This window comes from Amblyomma mixtum, chromosome 9 (assembly GCF_055824585.1).
Source record: "Amblyomma mixtum isolate Tamu chromosome 9, ASM5582458v1, whole genome shotgun sequence".
In the NCBI taxonomy this organism is placed as follows: domain Eukaryota; kingdom Metazoa; phylum Arthropoda; class Arachnida; order Ixodida; family Ixodidae; genus Amblyomma; species Amblyomma mixtum.
This window is the reverse complement of record NC_143020.1, coordinates 51,815,521-51,836,400: the sequence shown is the minus strand read 5'-3', so window position 1 is coordinate 51,836,400 and position 20,880 is coordinate 51,815,521. Positions and strand designations below refer to the sequence as shown.

The 20,880-nt window shown below is 44.6% G+C and overlaps 1 protein-coding gene across 2 annotated transcripts in view; it reads left to right on the top strand.

Moving 5' to 3' along the window:
• The window catches only part of LOC149328983 (atlastin-1-like), a 45,490-nt gene extending 34,757 nt beyond the window's left edge, over window positions 1-10,733 (top strand). For both annotated transcript variants that reach the window (XM_089562027.1, XM_089562026.1), the window contains 2 exons: window positions 3,339-3,833; window positions 10,296-10,733. In XM_089562027.1, the coding sequence (XP_089418153.1) occupies window positions 3,339-3,821 (483 nt within the window). In that variant the 3' untranslated portion in view covers window positions 3,822-3,833; window positions 10,296-10,733. The remainder of the gene's footprint in view (window positions 1-3,338; window positions 3,834-10,295) is intronic.
• Window positions 10,734-20,880: the final 10,147 nt, after the last annotated feature.

The following is a 20,880-nucleotide window of genomic DNA, read 5'->3' as shown; positions in this document are numbered from 1 at the left end:
TACACGGGCCACTAGCATTTCGTCTCCATCGAAATTCAGCCGCAGCGGCAGGGATCGAATCTGTCTTTCGGGTCAGCAGCCGAGCGCCGTAGCCACTGAGCCACCGCGGCGGGTGAAAATACAAATAAACAGCTGTAGTATTAAACTACCAGCAGCTAACAAAGTAATTGGCAGTGGGGTTCATACCCAACAATCTTGTGCAAAAGCATTTTTGAATAGGAAAGAGTTTATGAGCGCAGTTTTTTTTTCATATACTGTAAGATATCGGTATAATTTTCAATATATATGTCTTTATGTGTGACTTTAGAACGTCAAAGTGTAGACAGGTACATTGGTTCTTGCGGAATATAAATGACACAGTATCTGTCTCTTATATCTAGGCGGACACCTGAGTCACACCTTAAGAGAAGAGAGGAAAGTGGGAGTGAAAGAAGAAAGAGAAAGTGCCCCCTTAATTTTTCTGGATTCCTCCACTATGGCACCTGTTTCCCTCTTTATTCTTTCACTCCCACCTTCCTCCCTTCTCTGAAAGCGCGGTTCAAGTGTCCGCTGAGATAGGTGACAGGTACTGCGCCATTTATTGTCCTCAAAACCAATTTACCAATGTACTAGTTCCCGTTAGCATCGGCGTTGGCGTATGAGTAAAATCGCGAGTGGTCGACAAGGTCATGACGTACTACCTGACGCGGGAAATTCAAACGCCCGCAACGATCACCCAGCAAAACAGCAATGACATAAATTCCTCATTGGTCTACAGCGCCATGACGTCATCCAACTCATTCAATAGTGCGTCTCAAGAAAGGAAAGCAATTGTGCGGAAAACAAAAAGGGCCGAACCGGAACTCGAACCTAAAGTCGTAAGGCGGATGCACTACCACTGGGTCACTGAGAAAAGAATAAAATAATTATTTAAATTATCGACGTAATTTTCTTAAGAAAAGAAAACTGCGTTCGTAACTCCAAAGTTATCTCCAAAGAGGATCCAAGACCGCTGAAAGAACGCATTAACTCTATCGTCATACACCTAAGGTGGGGCATGAGTATCCCGTCCAGTTTTTGAGTGACACAGCATCATATTCGTGAACTAAATTCAGGAGCAAGGATTTTAATCAAGGAAGTAAAGAAATAGACCATATTACTATGGCTTTCGCTGCTAACAGATGAGGAGGAGGAGGTGGAAGGGAAGAAGGAAAGGCGGGAAGGTTGACCGGTAGAAGAAACCAGTTTGCTACTCTACACTGGAGCAAAAATATAAGACAATGTAACGGTCAGGCAGAAAAGAGAGAGAGAAAACATCAGTGGCTGAAAAGGCTTCGGCACAGTCGCAGCCTGTCGTGCAGGACCGTCACTCTTAAAGAACCGCGGATGGCCTGGCAGGCCCTTACCGCCGATGATCGCCGCGGCTAGTGTCCAAGAATCTTCAACTCAGCGGGCGTGAATCGATGTGTTCCAGCGCATGGCGTGGAGAATGTCTTACAGAACTGTACTCAGGGGATTCACAACGAATATGAGGTATGGTTTCATCGCGGCCACAGATCTGACATGTAAGGTTAAGCCATGCCGATCTCAGCAGAGTAATCGTTGTTGTTGTTGTTGCGACTGAAAGAAGGATGAAAAGTAAATTGCAAGGGGCTGCCTACCGGTTCGTGTTGAGCCACAATCGCTGCCACGTGCAGGTGGTGGTAGCGGGGAAAAACATTTATATTCTAGTACATTATTTTGCAGTGAGATGATTGGGGTAGGGCCCTATTGGGCCTTTCCCCTAACAATACTAGGTGCAGCTCCTATTCCGGGGCCCCATTGGCAAGCAACACCGCCCGCGTCCATTCAACCAAGGCCTTTTGGGTCTTGAGGTCTTGACAGCCGAGCAGGGCCGCCCCCATTCCTCCCAGGGATAGATGGGTTTGATTGGGACGCCCAAACAATGTGGAAGGTATCAGCCACCTCCCCACAGAATGGGCACGCGCCATCAAAGGATATGTTGAAATGCTTAAGCACCACCGGGCAGAGTACAATGTTTGTGAGAATTTTGATGAGGAGGCGCTCGTCAGCGCGATCCAGCTCCTTACAAGGGGCCGGGTAGCGCCGGTACTCCTTCTTGTAGTAATTGGTGATGCGTTTGAATGTAAGGACCAGATTGTCTAATTGGGTGTAGGCTTCTAAATTCAAGGAGACAGCCCAGGGACACAGTGCGCGGGCGGACTGATCGGCCTGTTGGTTTCCCTACAGTGCCTGGTGACCGGGGGCCCAAATCAGGTTACGTGGAGTTCGATGTTCGTATCGGCAGCTAGATTGCAGTATGCGCCAGGCAAGCCGGGAGCCCAGCCCAGCTCGTAGTTCCGACAGGCCCCTCGCGAGTCGTTGATGATGTGTTTCGACTTGGGATTAGCGAGGGCCAGAGCAATGGCAATCTCATCCGCGTGTGTGTGCGCGGTAGGCTTTGAAAGTGATGCGGTTTACTGTGTTTGTGTTGTGTACCGCTGCGGCTGTGTAGCGACTCCCGTGGTGTGGGCCGGCAACGTCCACGTAATGCACGTGTTCTTGGTTACCGTAGTACCGTGTCAGCGCTTCCGCCCTGGCGTGGCGACGAAAATTATGGCGCCTGGCGACGACCGTTATGGTCTTCTTTGGACATGTTGCGGGGAAGGCGTGGGACCCAGAAGGAATTTATCCAGGGTTCTGGCACTCTGTCGCTTTCCTCAATGTAGTAGTCGTGTTTGATGTGTAGCCGGTCCAAGAGGCAGCGACCGGACGTAGTCTGTCACGCCTAAGACCAGATTTCTCTGGTTGGTCGTGGCGACTGGGAGGTCGAGAGCCCGTCTGATGACTTCCCGGTGGATAATCTCCAGGTGGTCGAAATTTCCGGAGCCCTTAACTGCGGCGTCCATCATAGCCTCAGTTGCTTTGGGACGTTAAACATCGTAAAACAAACCTAAACCAATTGAATTGACTGTATCTGCGTTGGCGAACAAATGTAAAATGAAAATGAAAATTGGTTTTAAGGAAAGGAAATGACTCAGTAACTGTCTCGCATATCTCGGTGGACGCCGGAAACGCGCCATAAGGGAAGCGATAAAGGGCGAATTAAAAGAATAAAGGACGAAAAAGGTGCCCTAGTGGAGGGCTACGGGATAACTTCGACCACCTGGGGATCTTTAACGTGCACTGACATCGCACAGCACACGGGAAATTTTTGCTTTCGACCTCTATCGAAACGCGACGGCCGCGGTCCGGTACGGACCCGGGTACTCGGCTCAGTACACGAGCGCCTTAACCACTGAGCCACCACAGCCACCATGTAAACCAAAGCGAACTAATCTCCACGCATTTTCTTGCAGACCATCGAAGAATACTCCGTCGCATTTGTCGAAGCGAACACCAAGAACAGGGAGATTTTTGAGATATTAGAGAGAGAGAGAACTGAAAGGAAAGCCTTCGAGATGGCGATGAAAGAGCAAAGGGCAGCCTTAGAGGAATCCCAGAAAAGGTACAGAGAGGAACTTGCCGCCCTTCAGGCGTCCGAGAAAAGGAGGGAAGAGGAGAAAGCCGCTAATGAAGAACTGAAGAAAAAGATGAGAGAACAAAGGGAAGCCCTCGAGAAGAGGCTCGCAGAAGAAAGGGCCGCCTTCGAGGAAGCCCAGAAAAGGAAGCAAATGGAAATAGCAGCCTCTAGGGAACCCTCCAGATTGAAGACGGAAGAGGGCCGAAAGACGAACATTTTCGCGCAGCTGCGGCAGTTCATAGAATCACTGCCATTCCTAAGCCGCATTCTACTGTATGGCTTGTCCTTTGGCCTCAGCTTGCTGGAAGATTGGATATGAGTTCTCTCTATGGTGAGTACCACTCTTTTGTGCGGTATTGCATCAGTATCACAAGTATTGTTACCTGGAGCACTTCAGATGGTACTACTTAAGACAACATTTACCAAACATCTTAAAGCAGCCTCATGTGATCTCTTTCGGAATCAGGCTGTGAACCTAAAAGCCATAATTCGGAGGCCACTTGAGATCTCTTGTATTTAATAAAATATCAGTAGATTTGAGTGATTAGGCCAAATGCGGATATGTGCGCAAGCATGATGTGTTTCGGTGCTGAGCTGCTCTGCTACGTAAGGTGGTTGCTGTTGAGTGTCTCCTTTCTTGAAAAAGTGACAGGAGGAACTGAAAACACCTACCATAGCTCCTGCCGTATGCCACTGCGTCACTGCACACATCATGCTCACCGGGAAAAAGTTGTCAAGCAAGCCACCCAATCTGTAGGTGAGTAGTGGCGCATTGGCACAAGGCATGTGCTTTGGCAGGTGTGGCCATCGGTGGGATTTGAGCAGCTTGGCTTGGGTTGCAACCCAGGTTGCTCCTTCCGAGCTGCCTCTCACGATTAAATGGGCTGCCGCCTGACATGGTGGGCTGGTAAACAGCCTGCCATAAGACCGGCTGCAGGTAGGCAGGCAGGCAGGCAGGCCAGGCAGGCAGGAAACGGCTTAATGCGAGGAATGGCCACTTCATGTGCTAGCGCACTGAAAGTGTTGTATACCTAACGTGCTGCATCCATAAAAAAAGAGAAAAGTATGTGGTTGCTAGCACCGCAAAACACCGACTAAAAAAGAAAAACTGCGTGCTGCAGCTGCATATTTACGCAGTGCATGTGGTGCAAGTGCCATAGAAGAAAATTCTCACGAAGATACAAGGCCAAAAAAAGTAATAAAAAACTACGCATGAAACCAGACTCAACTCAGCTAACAGCTGGTGGAATCGTGTAAAGGTCTAATTCATTTAATACAGGGTAGCCTGAGTAAATTACCATTTAACAATTAAGCAATTTAGAGGGCGTCTTCCAAGTTATAGTCTGAAGCAGCGTGCCTTCTTGGCCTTTCACGAACATGGCCAATATGGCCTCTAATACGGAAAATTTCGTTCTAACTCAGTATTTTACATGAGTGTAAAAGTTCAGCAAGCCGTAGCTGGTAACTTTAAAGCTGCAAATGAAGTTCCCAACAGACGGTAGCAGTGGCATCGGCGAACAGGTTTCGGCGTGTTGCACATACAGATGAAGGAAGGCAAACCCCGAAGAGCAGCGATTACGCTGCCTTACGTTCCTAGTTGTCCCATAAAAGCGGAGAAATTGAAATTTTTTTCAAACAAAAGAGAATATTGGTTGCTACTGCGCATATATTTCAATTTGCGCATTCAAACCACAAGTTTTGGTACCATGTCGACTTGTGATCGTGGATCGGAGACATTCCATCTTGATTTATACGACACCGAGGGGCTTCATTAAAAGGCGCCATGAAATACTTTTTCGGGCACGAACTTTTCTTCTTGTATGCAAAGTTCCCATGTCCTTTTTTAAGCGCCTCAAAGGTTCGACAGCCGGTGTAATCATGAGCGAACACTAACCAGCAAGAGTGCAGTATTCAGAAGTACTTGTATTTGGGCGTGTTGGTTCATAACTTTTAAGCACAAGAACTCTTTAAAGAAGACTGGCTCCCATCTCACGGACCATTGCCAGAAATGCACTAAGAAGAATAAGGTCGCCTGTTTTCCCCGCTTATCGGACTGTAAAGTATTGTTGAGAAGCCGCGATCAGATTGAACGGGAACTGGTGGAAGCCTATTACATTAGAAAAAAAAGGAGATAACTGCATCAGTGATTCATCCGTGATACTTCGCCGATCTGAAATGGTTTTCTTAGATAGATTTCTGTAATCGCCTGCCTTTGGATTTCTTTTGGTGTTCTCTTGTACCCACGTGCTTGTGATTCGCACAGTGGCGCTTGGGTAAAGCGAAGGTATATTAACGGTCTACGTCGAATAAAACCGTTTGATAGTAAGCGGTCGTCCCTGTTTACTTCTATGTCCGTGTCTTTTATTGCGCCCTTGTGTCCTCCTGAACAGTGCAGTATTTTCCACCCGGTGGCAAACCGTATTGTAAACGTGCGGGATTTTTTCTCGCTACCAATAGAGACTTGCATAGTTTGTAACCTTAAGTGTTTTGGCAGCAGGACCATCCATGGATTGTCGAAGGGCGTGCGACGGACTAACAGACAAGCATACACACGCACACTTACCTTAACAAATGATCGTGATGTTAAGTATGCACTGCCATGATAGCAAAATAGTGTTTTAGTCGCTACTGGTCCTCGTTTAGGTTATGCAACCGAAATCTAGAAATACTCTTTCATTTTAACAAATAGAAAATAAAAGCTGAGAAGAACTATAGAACTAAAGCTCGCTGAAGCGCAATCGAACAATCACCGACCCTCACTAATGCCAGTCATCGCCACATAAGTGACCTGAGCAGAGAGCATTCTGCTCTGAGGGTTCAAAGCGTCTCGGAACAGTATTGATCGACTCCATAACTTCTCTCTTTGGTGGAAATGAAAGGCGAAATAATTTCTCCCGATGATGTTCGACGAGTAGACAGCTGCGCATAATGGGACATCTTTGAACGAGCTACACTTGTCTGCATAGACGTGGAACCCTTGTCAGCGCATGGGAGTGCCTGAATTCAGGTGCTCGCTCCCACTCATACTGCACACCTTAGTAAAGTTTTTGTTTAAGCGAAGGAAACTTGAAAACCAGGAACTAAACCAACCAGGGCGGAATGGCGCTTTAGACTGGCGGAAGCGGGCGCACCCGTCCGCCGCGAGGAGCAAGAGGGTACAGGCGATGACGTCACCGAGCCCTTGGCTGACCGTTCGCCGCCTACGTTGCCCTAAGCGCTCCGACGGAGGTGGAGCGTGGCTATAACGGGGATCCAGCTCATATAGATGCAAAAAATTGATTGGGATCAATTTTAAGTTTCACGCTTCAGAGCGCTGAAAACTTCGTTTTAGTCATCCCTTTAAACGAGGCAGAAATAGCAGCATTCTCCGCGAACGCTATAACATTCAAGAAAAAGATTGTAACGTCAGAACAACACCAAAAAAAAAAACCTACAGAGACTTTCATTCCCGCAGTTAAAGCAAAATAAAGTGAACAGGAGGTTAAAAACCAATTTGTTGCTTAAAAACCATAAATGATATTTATGGGTGATACACCGATAGAAAAACAGAGAAATAAAAGAATGAAAACCCAAAGGAAAACGATAAGAAAATGAGAAACAGAAAAAAGAGAACGAAATTCCTGCAACTGCTGAAAGAAAAAGTATCTAGAAATCTTGTCCAGAAAAATAGTCTTAATTCGATAGCACTGTGCCCATAAGAAGAGGGAGGAGAAAAAATGGGTTTTATAGGGTGCTGGGCATAAGATTACCTTCCTTGCTGAAAGGGACCGATGTTAATTTTACACAACTACCAAACAACACGTGAAAGAGATTACTTGTAAATATCACTTCATATTGTGATATCTCATGTGTCAAAAATGTGATATTTATTGTTTCAACAAATATATTGTGTGGAAAATATTTAATGTATTACAATCCAAAAATGTGCTAACCAGCTTACTATTAAACATAGTCGACCTTATTAATAATGTGTCCCAACACTCGTATTACTATGCCACATGGGGCATCGTTATGTCTCAGAATGCCACCTAAAAAATTAGTAGCAGGAACACCAGCAACAAGTGACATAATACTCCTTTCTAAACTCTCACGCCTCATTCATGAATCATGAGCCACATCTGAAAGCACCTTTTTTATGTTGAGGCTGTTAGACCCAAACGAGCAGTAGAAACAGACATCTTCGTCGCACAAAAAGCGCCCACGGCTTCAATTTCCAGCCGCAGTGTTGCTTGTTGGTCGTCCAAGTACAGTTTTACCGGACATCACTCTGACATGCGAGGGAGCTGTGTAATATTGCAAGATACAGTTAAAAAAAAGTTGGTGGCAGTGGGTGGCTAAACCTCCAATTCGTTGATAAATATTGCTTCCATATTTTGTCCTTTGCTCGCACCGAGTAGTTGATCACCGCAGAAAACCAATGGCTTGCGTTTATGGCAATAATTTTGAGTCAAATGTAGAATTTTTTCAGAAGTTGTAATGGTGATATCGAAAGGAGTGGTCTAATGTCCAATGCGTAACAAAATCTTGCGTTTAAAGGTTGCTCCGCGCTTGAACCGGGTAGTTAAGGCTGGCACAGAAACCGCAAGCTTGTAGTGGGTAGATATGCGAATATATTAATTGTTCCGGTGTAATTTTAAAGGGACAATGAAATCATATATACTTAGATTAGAAAAAAGGCACGAGCGATCGCTTTTCATCACTCCTGAACGCACCGCAAAAATGTTTCAGCTAGCTTCATTAACACCCAAAATATCGGAGATTAAAATTATGCACCTCTTCACACCCCCCCCCCCCCCTTAAGTTCATAAACACCGAGTAGAAAAAAATAAAGAAAACAGACCGGAACTGCACCCCATCGCGCCCCACATATCTCCATACCTTAAGTAAGAGTTACTGTCGGAATAGTTAGCAAGATTCTTCATTCGCCATGAGTTTTCTGCGTAAGACGACACATAGAAAAGACGGCAGTAGGAGAGCTCGTACTGTCGTCTTGTCTAGACGCCATCTTTTGCGCGACAATCTTATGGCGAATGAAGTATGCCCATCCCGCTCACATCGCCTGGGCACGCCCAGTGAGAAGTTATTGGGATAGGAACGGTCAAGTATGTGCGGTGCGGTATCGCAATTATCAGCTGGGAGCCACTGCGAATACCGATTTAAAAAAATAATTGCAAAATAAATGGCCACGCACAGCTTTTCAGTTTGACTCGAATACTGAGAAAGACCATCTTTACAGATCTGTTGCACTCCAATATCACGATAATAATTATTTCGGGGTCTCTTTAAGGTATACGAAAAGATTGCGTTCATAAACAACTTGCCTTTGAAAAAAAAAGGCTCTTTCCCAAAATTTCTAGGTGTACAATGGGCTACCGCCAGTCCGAGACTAGAGGATAAGGAACTTCGGAGAAGTCGTCGTATTTCACGACGATCAGAGGAAAGTAGGAGCAATCTTTGATGCTTACATAAAAAGGGGCAGTTCAGGCTAAAGCGGTCACAGCGCAATCCTTACAGTAATATATTTATAACCACTTTTTACCTGTACCATAAAAAATTCTTCAGACCTCAGTTTGGGGGCGTTTACATTACAGTAAAATAAATTTTTTATCACAAAATAATACCTTCATTTCATCGGTGCTCTCCCCACTAAGAGAGTTTACTTTACCTAAGATCAAGGAGGGAAGTATTGATTAACACTTTTAACGCTGAGGTATTTGATCCGAAGGTAATTTTTAAATACTGGAATAATTTTAAAAATTCTTTTTAGCAGTGGTATCTCAACTACTATTGCTCAATCACAATATGAGCGATGTTGCAATCAGACAAAACATTGAATGAGTTCTGTTCATTTGGCATTGAATGAGATTTCCGATGCGTGTTTGTTATAGATTTAATTTCGCTTTGTATTTAATTTGCATACTAAAATACGCAGATCTTTTGTAAGCATTACCTCTGGCTCTTTGCCGCGAGTTGAGATATTTACCGTCATATCTGATATCGGAGCTTCACTTTCAGACAGTGATATCAGAAATTGCGGTGCAATAGTCTAGGGCAGATTTCAATGCTTGTACGGCTAACTGCTTGTGGAACAGCCAGTAACATTCCTGCAGTCGGTTACTGAAACAAAATTCAAGAATCAATTACTTGGTATTTAGCTGATTTTAAGGAGTACAAACGGTTCTCGTACGTATACATCTCTGATCTGTGCTTGCTACCATTTTGTTTTAGTTTGCCGAAAATAAGGATCCTTGATGGTCTCTCAGAGATTGTCTCAATCCAGAGACTCTCTTTAGCACCTCTTGGACACTTATCCGAAAAGGACGTTGGTGTGGAAAAGTGGCCCAGCGACACTTTTGGAGCAGGGTAGTCGACTGACTGAGTTCCTGGGGCTAGCAAATTGTGTTCCGTGCCTCTGGCCTAACTTGCCATCAGTGGCTTATTTCATACTTAAGTGACCATCTTTCTGCATATTATTTCTAACCATGCCATGCTCGAAAGACTAGGAAGTAAACAAACATAAATCGACGACTTTGTAGTCGCATGTTTGTTCTGTGTTTCAAATTCTGGTTTTTAGACTGGCGCGGTCGGGGGTAGGTCGATTACTGTACTGCACCTTGTGGATGTCTATAAAAGGGCTCTAACGTCAAGAAAGGTGAAAGGTAGTTTAGTTTTCAGAAAATACAATTTTGCCTTCTAGACGGGAACCATCACACACTCAGGAGGCTCGCACAATGGAGTGACTGTCTTGTGGCGAGAAGTTCATAAGGTGTTCCTGTGGTATGGTCTCTTTCAGCGGCGGCAAATCTCTGCTGACTGCTGCTACAGGATATCGACCGCACCCGCCTTTAAACAGCTACTGTTACGACGGCCTGCTGACCCGCGCTTAGAAGAATGAAGACAGCCTCCTCCCATCATGGCCACTGCAGGATGAAGTCAGCCCTTTCTATAAGGCTTCAAAAGATTACTAAAAATTATTAGTTTTGAAACATAACACTTTTTAGATCCTTTGTTCTTTTGCATTCTTTTGTTTAATCTTTATGAATCAAGTATCCTAATATTCCATGTAGAACTTGTGAGCGTTGTGTTTTCAATGTATTTTTATGCATGTTAGCTGCTTGGAGTACCGGCGCAATCCAATGACTATATGACAGTACTCTCTACATTACTGTGTATGTTACCCTTTATGTGTAATCAATAAATTGGAGCCGCCGCGGTGGCTCAGCGGTTAAGGTGCTCGGCTGCTGACCCGAAAGACGCGGGTTCGATCCCGGTCGCGGCGGCCGAATTTCTTTGGAGGAGAAATTCTAGAGGCCCGTGTACTGTGCGATGTCAGCGCACGTTAAAGAACCCCAGGTGGTCGAAATTTCCGGAGCCCTCCACTACGGCCTCTCATAGCCTTAGTCGCTTTGGGACGTTAAACCCCATAAACCAAACCAACCAAACCAATAAATTCGATTTCATTTGATTGTGGTACCTTCTCCTCCTGCTATAATTCAGCTAATAAAAGCGTTCGGTATAAAATTTTGTTTTTTCTCCACAAAGAGCGAAGCATTAACAATAGTCATTCGCTACGTAGAAGCAGGGGCTGCAAAAAGGGGACTTCACGCTTGCTCTGGAAATAAATATGAGTGCTGTATTTGCAGCTACAGCTATTAGACCAGGTAGACGCTTGGGCATGTTGGTTAGACATTATCGGTGCAGCACAAATGATGAGGAAGAGAAGGGATACAGACACAACGCTGACCTTACAGCTAGAGTTTATTGTGGCTCGGCCTCTGTTTAAATACAGTGGCGGACAGTCTCAAGACAGGAAGAAAACGCACACATAAAATTACATAAAAGGCATGGAACTCTGCACGAGGGAACAGTGGCACATGACAAGCTGTGAGCATTTATTTATAGGTGGTTCAGAAAACGTATTTCTTTTTCACACAGAGCAATTGGTGCGGTGCTTGCGCATTGGTTTTGGCGTTATTGAATTTCATAGGCTTCTATGATTTCTCTAGTAATCTCAAGCTTTCTATCGGTCAATACTTCACACTGGCTGAAAATGGGGAACAGCGTTGAGTCTGTCTCTTCTGATCTTCGTCGTTTGCGCTGCATCGATAATCCTATTAGATATGTTAGATATCGCGTTTGCAGAAGCTCTTCAGTTGCAAATTTTAACGTGAAGTTTAAACCAGTAATTTTTGCAAAAAAGTGTGTCAATGCATTCAAGTCCGACCTTACTGCCTTTGTCAAATTTCTACTCTCATGGTTACATCTTAAATATACATGCTTATTTTGGAATTTATAGATAAAGCAACATTGGAGATAAAATGAACAAAAATTTACTTGATGGTGCTGTGCGCCACTAAAAGTAAAAACAGTGACTGAGATTGATGAGTATGAGTATTGATGAGGCAAAGAACACGCTCAGCCACAGTAGTATGAACATGCGTGCTAGAATATTTTCGGTATCACAGTTTTTTCATTTGTTTGTTGGAAGTGTCTAAACATTCTTTTGTTTTAAGAAAAGAGTTTAACAAAGAGAGCAAAAATAAGCGATACTTTTACAGAGTATTCTCCTACACACATAGCAAATAATCGTGAGAAAGGTGTTGTTCTGAGGGCACAATAGGCAAGCGACCTAATTTGATCTGCAGACATGCATATGTTTTTGTGGGAATAATAAAGAAATATTACGGAGTGAAAAAAAATACCAGCAGTCGCGATTAAAATAATCTTAATTTTTAGTGCGTGCAGTTTAAAGTTCCACGTCATGAAATGATTTCTGTTCTTCTGGAGTGCATTTGCAGGGGATCGAAATGTCGTTAGGGCATTCCGCGGCGCAAGGACACAACGGCCCGCGACGTTTCTAGATTAAGTCCCGTAGTACTTCAAAACGTTCCCATCGGTCTCTTCGCTGAACTTCCCATTTTCCAGTGTTATTCCAAGCTCTTATACGGGTAAGACCTGGAGCACTGATGACAAAGCAGTGACTTTCAACAGGTACGCCTCGTGTTAAACTACACCACACTCTCGGGCTGTGCACTGGAGAACGTCGTCTTCATCAAGTTCCATCTGCTCCGTACCGCGGTACTGCCTGCTCACCGTCATCTTCTACGGAACAAAAATCCATGATTCGATCCGATTCGAATGTGGTAAACATTCTCTGTAATTTTTCTATTTTTCGTGGTTTGAGTTCTAACTCAGCTGAAGGTGAAAACTAGGCAGCCGGCGATCGAAGCTCGAGGTTGCGTAGTGAAGCTTTCGCTTCAAAAAGAATAACAAAAAAAAACAGCCACAACCCGCTGCTGGGATCCCAACTCAGGACCTCTGAGTCTGGCATCCGGTGCTCCACCAACTGAGCTACGCCGACGGCTGGTTTTGGTTTTGAGGAAAGGAAATGACGCAATAACTGTCTCACATATATATCGGCGGACAGCCGAATCACACCGTAAGGGAAGGGATAAAGGAGGGAGTGAAGGAAAGAAGTGCCGGCGTGGGTATTGGTGGTGAAAATATTTATTAGGAAGGGAAAGGAGGATGCGTTGATCAGCCCGTAAGTTACCGATCCTTACAAGCACTAGGTGGAGGTCCCTAGTGGCGGTGGCCGCCGCCCGGGCGCGCCCGACTAAGGCTTGTTGGGCCTGTAAGTCGTGGCAGCCGAGCAGGGCCGCCTCCCAGTCCTCCCGGGTTGGGTTGGGAATGGGGGGAATGGTCGGGCTGGAGGGGCAGGCCCACACCTTGTGATAGGTGTCAGAAGACACCGCTCTACACTGCGGGAAGCTGTCGCTAAAAGAGGGGTCAAAGTGATTTCGTGCTGCCCGGCGCAGCAATGTATTGGTGAGAAGGCGGAGAAGGAGGCTCTCATCCGCCTAGTGGAGGTCTCCGGAATAATTTCGACCGCCTGGATGTCTTTAACGTGCACTGACATCGCAGAGCACACGGGGGCCTTTTGCGTTTTGCCTCCGTGCAATCTGCTTTCAGGGGTGTAGTGTTACCAACTCTTCAGAATGTTCACCAGCGCCACTCTCGTCCATAGCGGCGGATGTAGTACGTACTGTGTTGCGACTGCCAACCAGGAACGTGATTTATGGTGAGGTCGGAAGTTGTGCGAGAACGCTTTTATGCTACCTATGGCATCAAGAGTGCCAGAATCGGGGCCCTGCTTAACTATTCAGCACACAGTGAAAGAGAAAAGAGGGGCTCGTTATGACATACAAGACGGAAGCCAACAGTCACTGCAACCAAGGGGCATAGGGGATGTTTTTATACATTTTTTTAAATTGTGGGGATTAATTAGAGGTTAATAGTTTAATTATTTTATCACGTAAAGGAAACTCATAAGAAGGCAGAAGAACAAAGGTTCTTGCACAGCTTCCAAACTCATAGTCCGATCACGTTCTTACCTGGCACAAGCGGTAATATAGGACGTACTGCGTCCACCGTTTTGAACGAGGGTGGCGCTGGTCAACGCTATCAAAGTTCTGTACAAGTATACATAAATACCCGGGAAAGGAGAAGATAGGACAGCCGTCGCTGTAGCTAAGTTAGCGAAGCACCGGATGCGAAATTCGGAGGTCACGTTGTTCAGATTTCGGTACGTTGTTCTGATTTCTTTTTATTTTTAAGAGACTGTATAGTTAGACCGTTAGTCTCCAATTAGGCATTAAACATTTAAAAAAAGAAAAAAAACATCCCCTATGCTTTTTGGTTTCGGTGACTGTTGTCCTCTGGCGTAATCTGTCCTGCTAAAAATTTTAAGGGGTCGTGAAGAAATTTCTTTCCATGAATTTACCGGTTTATATGAAGAGTTTTAAGTTATTTATTGTCATGGTGGCTTTCATAGCGGTGCTAATCGTGGCCGCACTCGTGAGCGAAGAGGGATCAGTGGTGGGAAAGTGTAGACTTAATAAACTGACTGTCCGGCAATTTGTACTGTGCAGTAGCAATTTTCATTCGCTGACCAATAGCTTTTTCCAGCCGCATAACTATGGTATACAAGCCATGCCTGGTTCAACATGAACTAGTTGGTGAGATATGGTATCAAGTGAAACAGTGTAACGGCATGAGGCAAGGATGAGGCAACGGGACAAACACAGCGCTGATCTTGGAAAGTACAGCGAAACTCCCCTCGTTGTGTGCGGTGAGCAGAGCCATAGTTATCCTTAAAGTACCAGACTGTCTAATCATTTTCAGATTTTTTTGTCAGGTGTTCCCGAGCGCAGCGAAATATTCTCTGCAACAGAAACTCATCTACTTGTGTCTTGTCCATCGGCACAAGGGGCGCCTTAACATTGCTAGCAGTTCAGGCACCCGCATCTTTGCCTGAACAGCGAACTTTGTGGACAAGTCGTAGGACGCGTTGAATGTCTTCCGGAATGGAGACACATTGAAGGTGTTTACATTGGGAGCGGAATGGACCACCTTTCCACATTGGGAAAATTTATTAACTTTGCTAACGAACATATAGGCTGTTTCACCTATACTTACAAAACTGTGGCTTGTGTGGCTTTACACAATTGTTAAAGACAGGCTTTTTTAGTTTGAGGAGCGCTTTTTCTGACATAGCAGTGAGAGTGGTGTAGTACTACATCAGAATGCAGTGAAGACGTGCTATCAAGCAGGATGGTTTACTAATAGTTGACTTTCTAAGTATCCCGGTTAGGCTGCATAATTATTGAGAGGCGTGTTGTGCATCGTATCAGTTTTTAGAATTTTGAAAACGGAATTACTCTCGGCACTGTCGTCCAAACAAATTCTGGCTTTATCGCGCCAAAATGCATATGCCTTCGAGAAGCTTGCACACAAGGCAACCTCTCCAAAACACGCAAATTGTAGAAATCACAAAAATTTGTTGTCCAGAACACCGACGGTAACGCCGTTCAGAATTCTAAAAACTTATATGGATATTACTTACGGTGAACTACTCGTCTCTTAATAATAAAAGAGCCTTACAGTAATAGCTAAAAAGTTAACTATTCATTGTCAGCGAGCCTTCTAGCTAGCACGTATTAGCTGTATTCTGTCGTGCTACACCGCTCACAATGCTAAGACAAAAAAAAAGCGCTCTTCTAAGTTAAAAAGCCTATTTTTAAAAAGTCGCATGGTCTTAGGTAAAACACCCTGTATTAGTGGAGAAGCTGTCTTCTTCTCTCAGTACGCTATTTTAATTATGGCAATATGAGGCTTCAAGCTTAGAATTGAACCTTTCGATTTCTTTTCTGTTATTTGAGGTCAGTGTGCAGAACGGCAAAAAATTGCTTAGTAATAGGCATGAAGAACCCTGTTCGGCAGTAATATCATACCCATATGGTGTTGAAGTATTTGAATTTTTCTGATAGAGAATCAAGTACCCAGCTATTCGATTCGTCGCATGATTCAGTAAGTGCATTTCACAGTAATTCAACTCAACTAGAATGTGTTCAAAAGTTTTGCAGGGCTCTTCTGTAAATTGAGACTAACTCAAATTTCAAGTTCCACTCCGACGCTAGTCTATAAGTTAAATTTCAAGGCCTTCACCGAAGTTGCATAGAATGCTAGGATGACTAGCCTGCCCGGCATGTAGTCTTCAGTGCTTGCTCCAAAAATTTCGACCACCTGGGGTTCTTTAACTGACATCGCACAGTAGGCGGGCCTCTAGAATTTCGCCTTCATCGAAATTCGGCCGCCGCGGCCAGGATCGAACCCGCGTCTTTCGGGTCAGCAGCCGAGCGTCGTAACCACTGAGCCACCGCGGCGGCCCGATATTACTGGTACAATTATTTCATTGCAAAGAGAAAATTTCTTAAACATCAGAACAAAGCGCAATAATATGCCACCGGTGGGGTCCCAACACACGACTCCGCGTCCGGTTCTGTGCCTACTGAGCTAGGGCTCCGGTTGTCGAATCTTCTGCTTTTTAGGGTATTTATGTTGGGGTAACCTAACCTTGGGAGTGTTCGTCAGTGCCACCCTTGTCATAACGGTGAGTGTATGTCCTGTATTACTGCAAGCATCACGTGGAACGTGATCGAATGAAGAGGGTGGATGCTGTGCGAGAACCCTCTTTCCTACCTATGGCATCAAGAGTGGCGGAACCGAGGCCTTCGTTAAGGTACTGAGCACACAAGAGAAAGGGAAGTGACGGGTTTGTTATGGTATACATGTGAAGGAAGACGTCACCCAAACTGGGAAGCATATGGGAATGTTTTTTCTTTTTTGTGTACTTTTGAGCGGAGTGAATTGGACATTAATACTGTTTTATTTTGTCGCTGAAAAAGAATTGAAAAGAAAGTAGAATAGAAAGAATCATATTGCGCCGTTAGGATCCAAATCCGGGACCTCTAAATTTCGCGTCCAGTGCTCCACCAGCTCAGTTACCGCATATAGATGATGTTCTGCCCAGAGGGGCGGTCTTGCCGTTTCCAATTCAGCCAAATTTTTCAATACAACTCCAGTTGCTTCCGCTGACGAACTTAGCAGCGAGGCGTCTATAAAAATCAAATACAAACTCCTCGTACTACCTGATAACATCTATCAAGTATTAAGCATTTGTTCTGAAAAAAATATTGAAGCACAATGTCGAAGTCGTTTTCTCGACTTCGGCGCAGCAAACACCCAGACAAGCACTTCTTGGCCTGTTTAAGTTCATGCAACCGTTTTCTTCATTAGGGAAGCACCCTTTTGCCTTATTCTAGGTTATCTTGAAAAATGATCATTATTTCACTGGTCCGCAGATACTGTTTAGTCATATGGTGCTTACTCTTGCATTCCGCTAGTTTAGCCCAATACTGTTCAGATTGTGGACCTTGCCGCCGTGGTGGCTCAGTGGTTCCGTCGCTCGGCTGCTGACCTGAAAGACGCGGGTTCGTCCCGGTCGCGGCGGTTGAATTTCTTTGGAGGAGAAATTCCAGAGGCCCGTGTACTGTGCGATGTCAGTGCACGTTAAAGAACCCCAGTTGGTCGATATTTCAGGAGCCCTTCACTGCCGCGTCCCTCATAGCCTGAGTTGCTTTGGGACGTTAAACCTCAGAAACCAAACCAAACGTAACAGTACGTCGGTAAATACTGGCACCAACTGGTGAAAGCGTTGTGCCAATTAAAAAGTCTGCGGTATTATAGGTGACGCTTTACGCTTGGCGTCGTGAGTATGCGTTCTATTCAATAGAGGTGAATCAAAGCCACTTGTCTTCATATGTCCTCGAAAAAAGAAAAACACCACTTTTTTTGCAGTGAGGATGTGGTACGGAGTAGTACACCTGGAAAGTAAAGCCCATGCCATGGGAAATACCATTGAAGACAGCCACACACCATTGGTATTGCTAACTGCAATTCATACTATATTGAGGTAATATCATGTGCAGCTACTTTTGAGGTTATATTGCGCATAACTGTTTATTTCATACGTCATAGTGAAACTGAAAATTCTCAAGGTAACTGTTGCAAGCAGTTATGGGCGTTCGGCTACTAAGCACGTGTTTTGCATTTTATCTTCATTGCTACCCCATTCTGCACGCGGGGTAGTACAAAATAATCTTTGCACTGTAGGGTATCGGCGTATACTGAGTTCAAGGAAATTTGCTTGAGGAATCCAGTAAAGTGCCTGTCGCTGCCACGGTTTGCTTTACGACGTTAAATGTCACAGGCAGTGACAAATGCCACATTGTGTTCACTTGTTATCTATAGCGTGCATAAGCGTTGTAAAATATTGCTGCAATTTTGAGAATTCTGTTATTTATGTATTAGTAGAAAAATGTTTTTCTCCAATAAGACTTTTGCAAACAATTGCCGAAGTGTTTTTTCGGATGTTAACTTTTGGCAGTTACACTTAACAATATCACGATTCCTGTTCTTGTTAAAAATTTACAGAGGAAGGTTCAGAAACGAACAAAGATTTCTAATTTTAAGTACCTTGTTTAAGTTGCCCGATATTTTTACGCCGTTGAAAATCTTTTGCCACCGCTGAGGCAAGGCGTTATTTGGCTCAGTTCACGCCGTCGAAGAAGCAACTTTTGTATGGCTGCTAAGTGCAACGAGGTTGCTTGGAAAATAGAGTCAATCGCGAAACTCTCTACTATGTTCCAGGCCTTGCACCATCCTGTAAGAGTGTTATTAATGAAGCGGAGTCGCATATGCAGAGCTCGATCGTAGCCTATACCGGCGACCCCACAGGGCTTCTATCCCCAGAGCCGCCGCCAAGTTTCCCTGCTTGTCTTAGGGACACAGGCTGCCCTCTGAAACACTAATATCAAGTTCAATGTCGGCGTGTCTCTGTTCCCTGCGCCTCTTTGTCTACGTGGCTTTTCATTGTAATGCAAAGCGCCGATCCTTGTTTCGAGAGGGAAATGACGCAAAGCTGTTAAGTGTTTGTTGGTTCATGATCAGCATCTCGGCCAGTTGCCTTTCTTCATTGGATGCGATTCGACTAGACAGACATGCAATGTTTGTAGCCGCGCATTTCCGTTGTTCGTAATAGTCGTACGTACTTAATAGGTGAGAAGGATGAGGGTTCTGGCTAATGCGTAATTCACATGCTTCTTTATAAGCCTAGTGAGCGTCAAATAAAGCATTTAATGGAATTTAGCGCCTCTGCCCTGTCCATTTTTTCGATGTGCTCATATACCTCATGGGCATAATTTCCAAGCTTTTCGGTAAGTTTAAAATAATGAGCAGCCTAGAGCGGTGGTGCCTCTATCTCTCAAAGACCACAGAGCACGCTCTTTGCGTTTGCTGCCGCAGACCTATTCATCTCATTGTGGGAGAAAATAAAAACAAAAAAGTTTTTCCGAAGCCCTTTACTCTCTTCATGTTTGCCGGACTGCTTTCCCCGTGGCGTGATAGTAACCACGTCTGTGCTTAGACGACACCAACTGCATTGAAAGTGTACCGTAAAATTGTACTTGACGGCGTAGATTCCTTCCAATATGGTCTGGCCATTTGGACAAAATTTTTGTGCTGGAAACTTGTGCTTGTGTCTATTATAGATACTTTTCGGTTGAAAAGATATGTTTATATTTCGGGTGCGTTTTTCGTCTCCGGGCAGGTCTTTCTTAAAGTTCCACAGTAAGACGCAGCCCCAGCCAAATTTCAATGTTGTTAATCAGATTTAGTTGTAATGCTCGGGCAAGCTCACCGGTAACTGCTACAGACATTTTTAATGTTCAGGTGACAGAAATAAAGTGACCGACTTTCCGGAACTGGTCTCGGTATAGGTCCTGAAGTAATGATAGGAGATTAGGGAGAATGTTTCTGTCGGAACCTTATATGTAGATGAACATTGGTTCTGAAAGCGCTTACAGGTACTGATTTACCCGGGCTCGCTAGGGCTTAGCATACTGTACTTTAATATGCGGAGCAATTAACTGACCCAGTGGATTCACAGTACGAGCCATTTTTGCTAACTACCCCTGCAATGCATGTGCCTCTTATGAGAATGCACCGTCATCACATCTGGAGTGCTCCATGTTCACCCTGCCTAAAAAAAAATCGCTTCTACACAGAACGCACTAACGCCTGTACAACACAAGGCACATTAACATTTGTAGGTTCAATTGTGCGCAATTCATGATCACGCTTTTCGCGATTACTAGCGTACTAAGTGACATAATGCACTCGTTGATTGAAACTTGGTGTTACTGGTGGAACTAATTGTATGTTGGTGTATTTTTGTGGGTAAGTTGATGGCAGACAGCGTGTCAGAGGTTGCTTAAATAGGCCTTGGACACCAATTTTCGCAACACCCTAATATTACGAAAAAGGATTCTTGCGCTGCAATTCAATATAGAGCCCTACAGCTAGCAGTTAGATTGAATGAACATTAGATCCACCGGCCAGTGAACCCTTATTAATTTCAGACTGCCACAGATGTAGTGACGCTCTTACATGAAACTTAAAAGCATGCGAGCAGCTAGTCCCTAAAACCATTATTTTGAATAGATGAGACTTCAGAGTCATTGCTTTAAGACTGCTAATGAAAAGACTAATGCTGATGCAAGGCTGATTGATGTGGTAAGAATTACCATAACGTGAATCTCCAGGAAATGATTTTAGAGCCTCGCTGTTTCATTAGACATAATCCGCCTTGTGATATTCTTTGATAACTGTACTCCACGCGTTCGCATTCCGAGCCTTGGGACTTCCGATTTCACTGAATACTTAACGTCGCTGAAAACTAAATGAGATAAGCTTTGACCTGCTGCATAATTCGAAAAATACCTCCAAAAATTTGACGTGCCTTGAAATTTTAGTGCGCCGTCTCGACTACATCAATAAATGTCAAATCTTTTGCGAGTGCAGTTATTGCGTGCGGGGCTGAAAAGAGACCGGTTCAGGGTGTTTTAGTAGGACGGAAAGCGGTAATTTAAGCATAAAGTCGAAGAAAATTTCAGCGCCATTAATGAAATGTCAGGCAG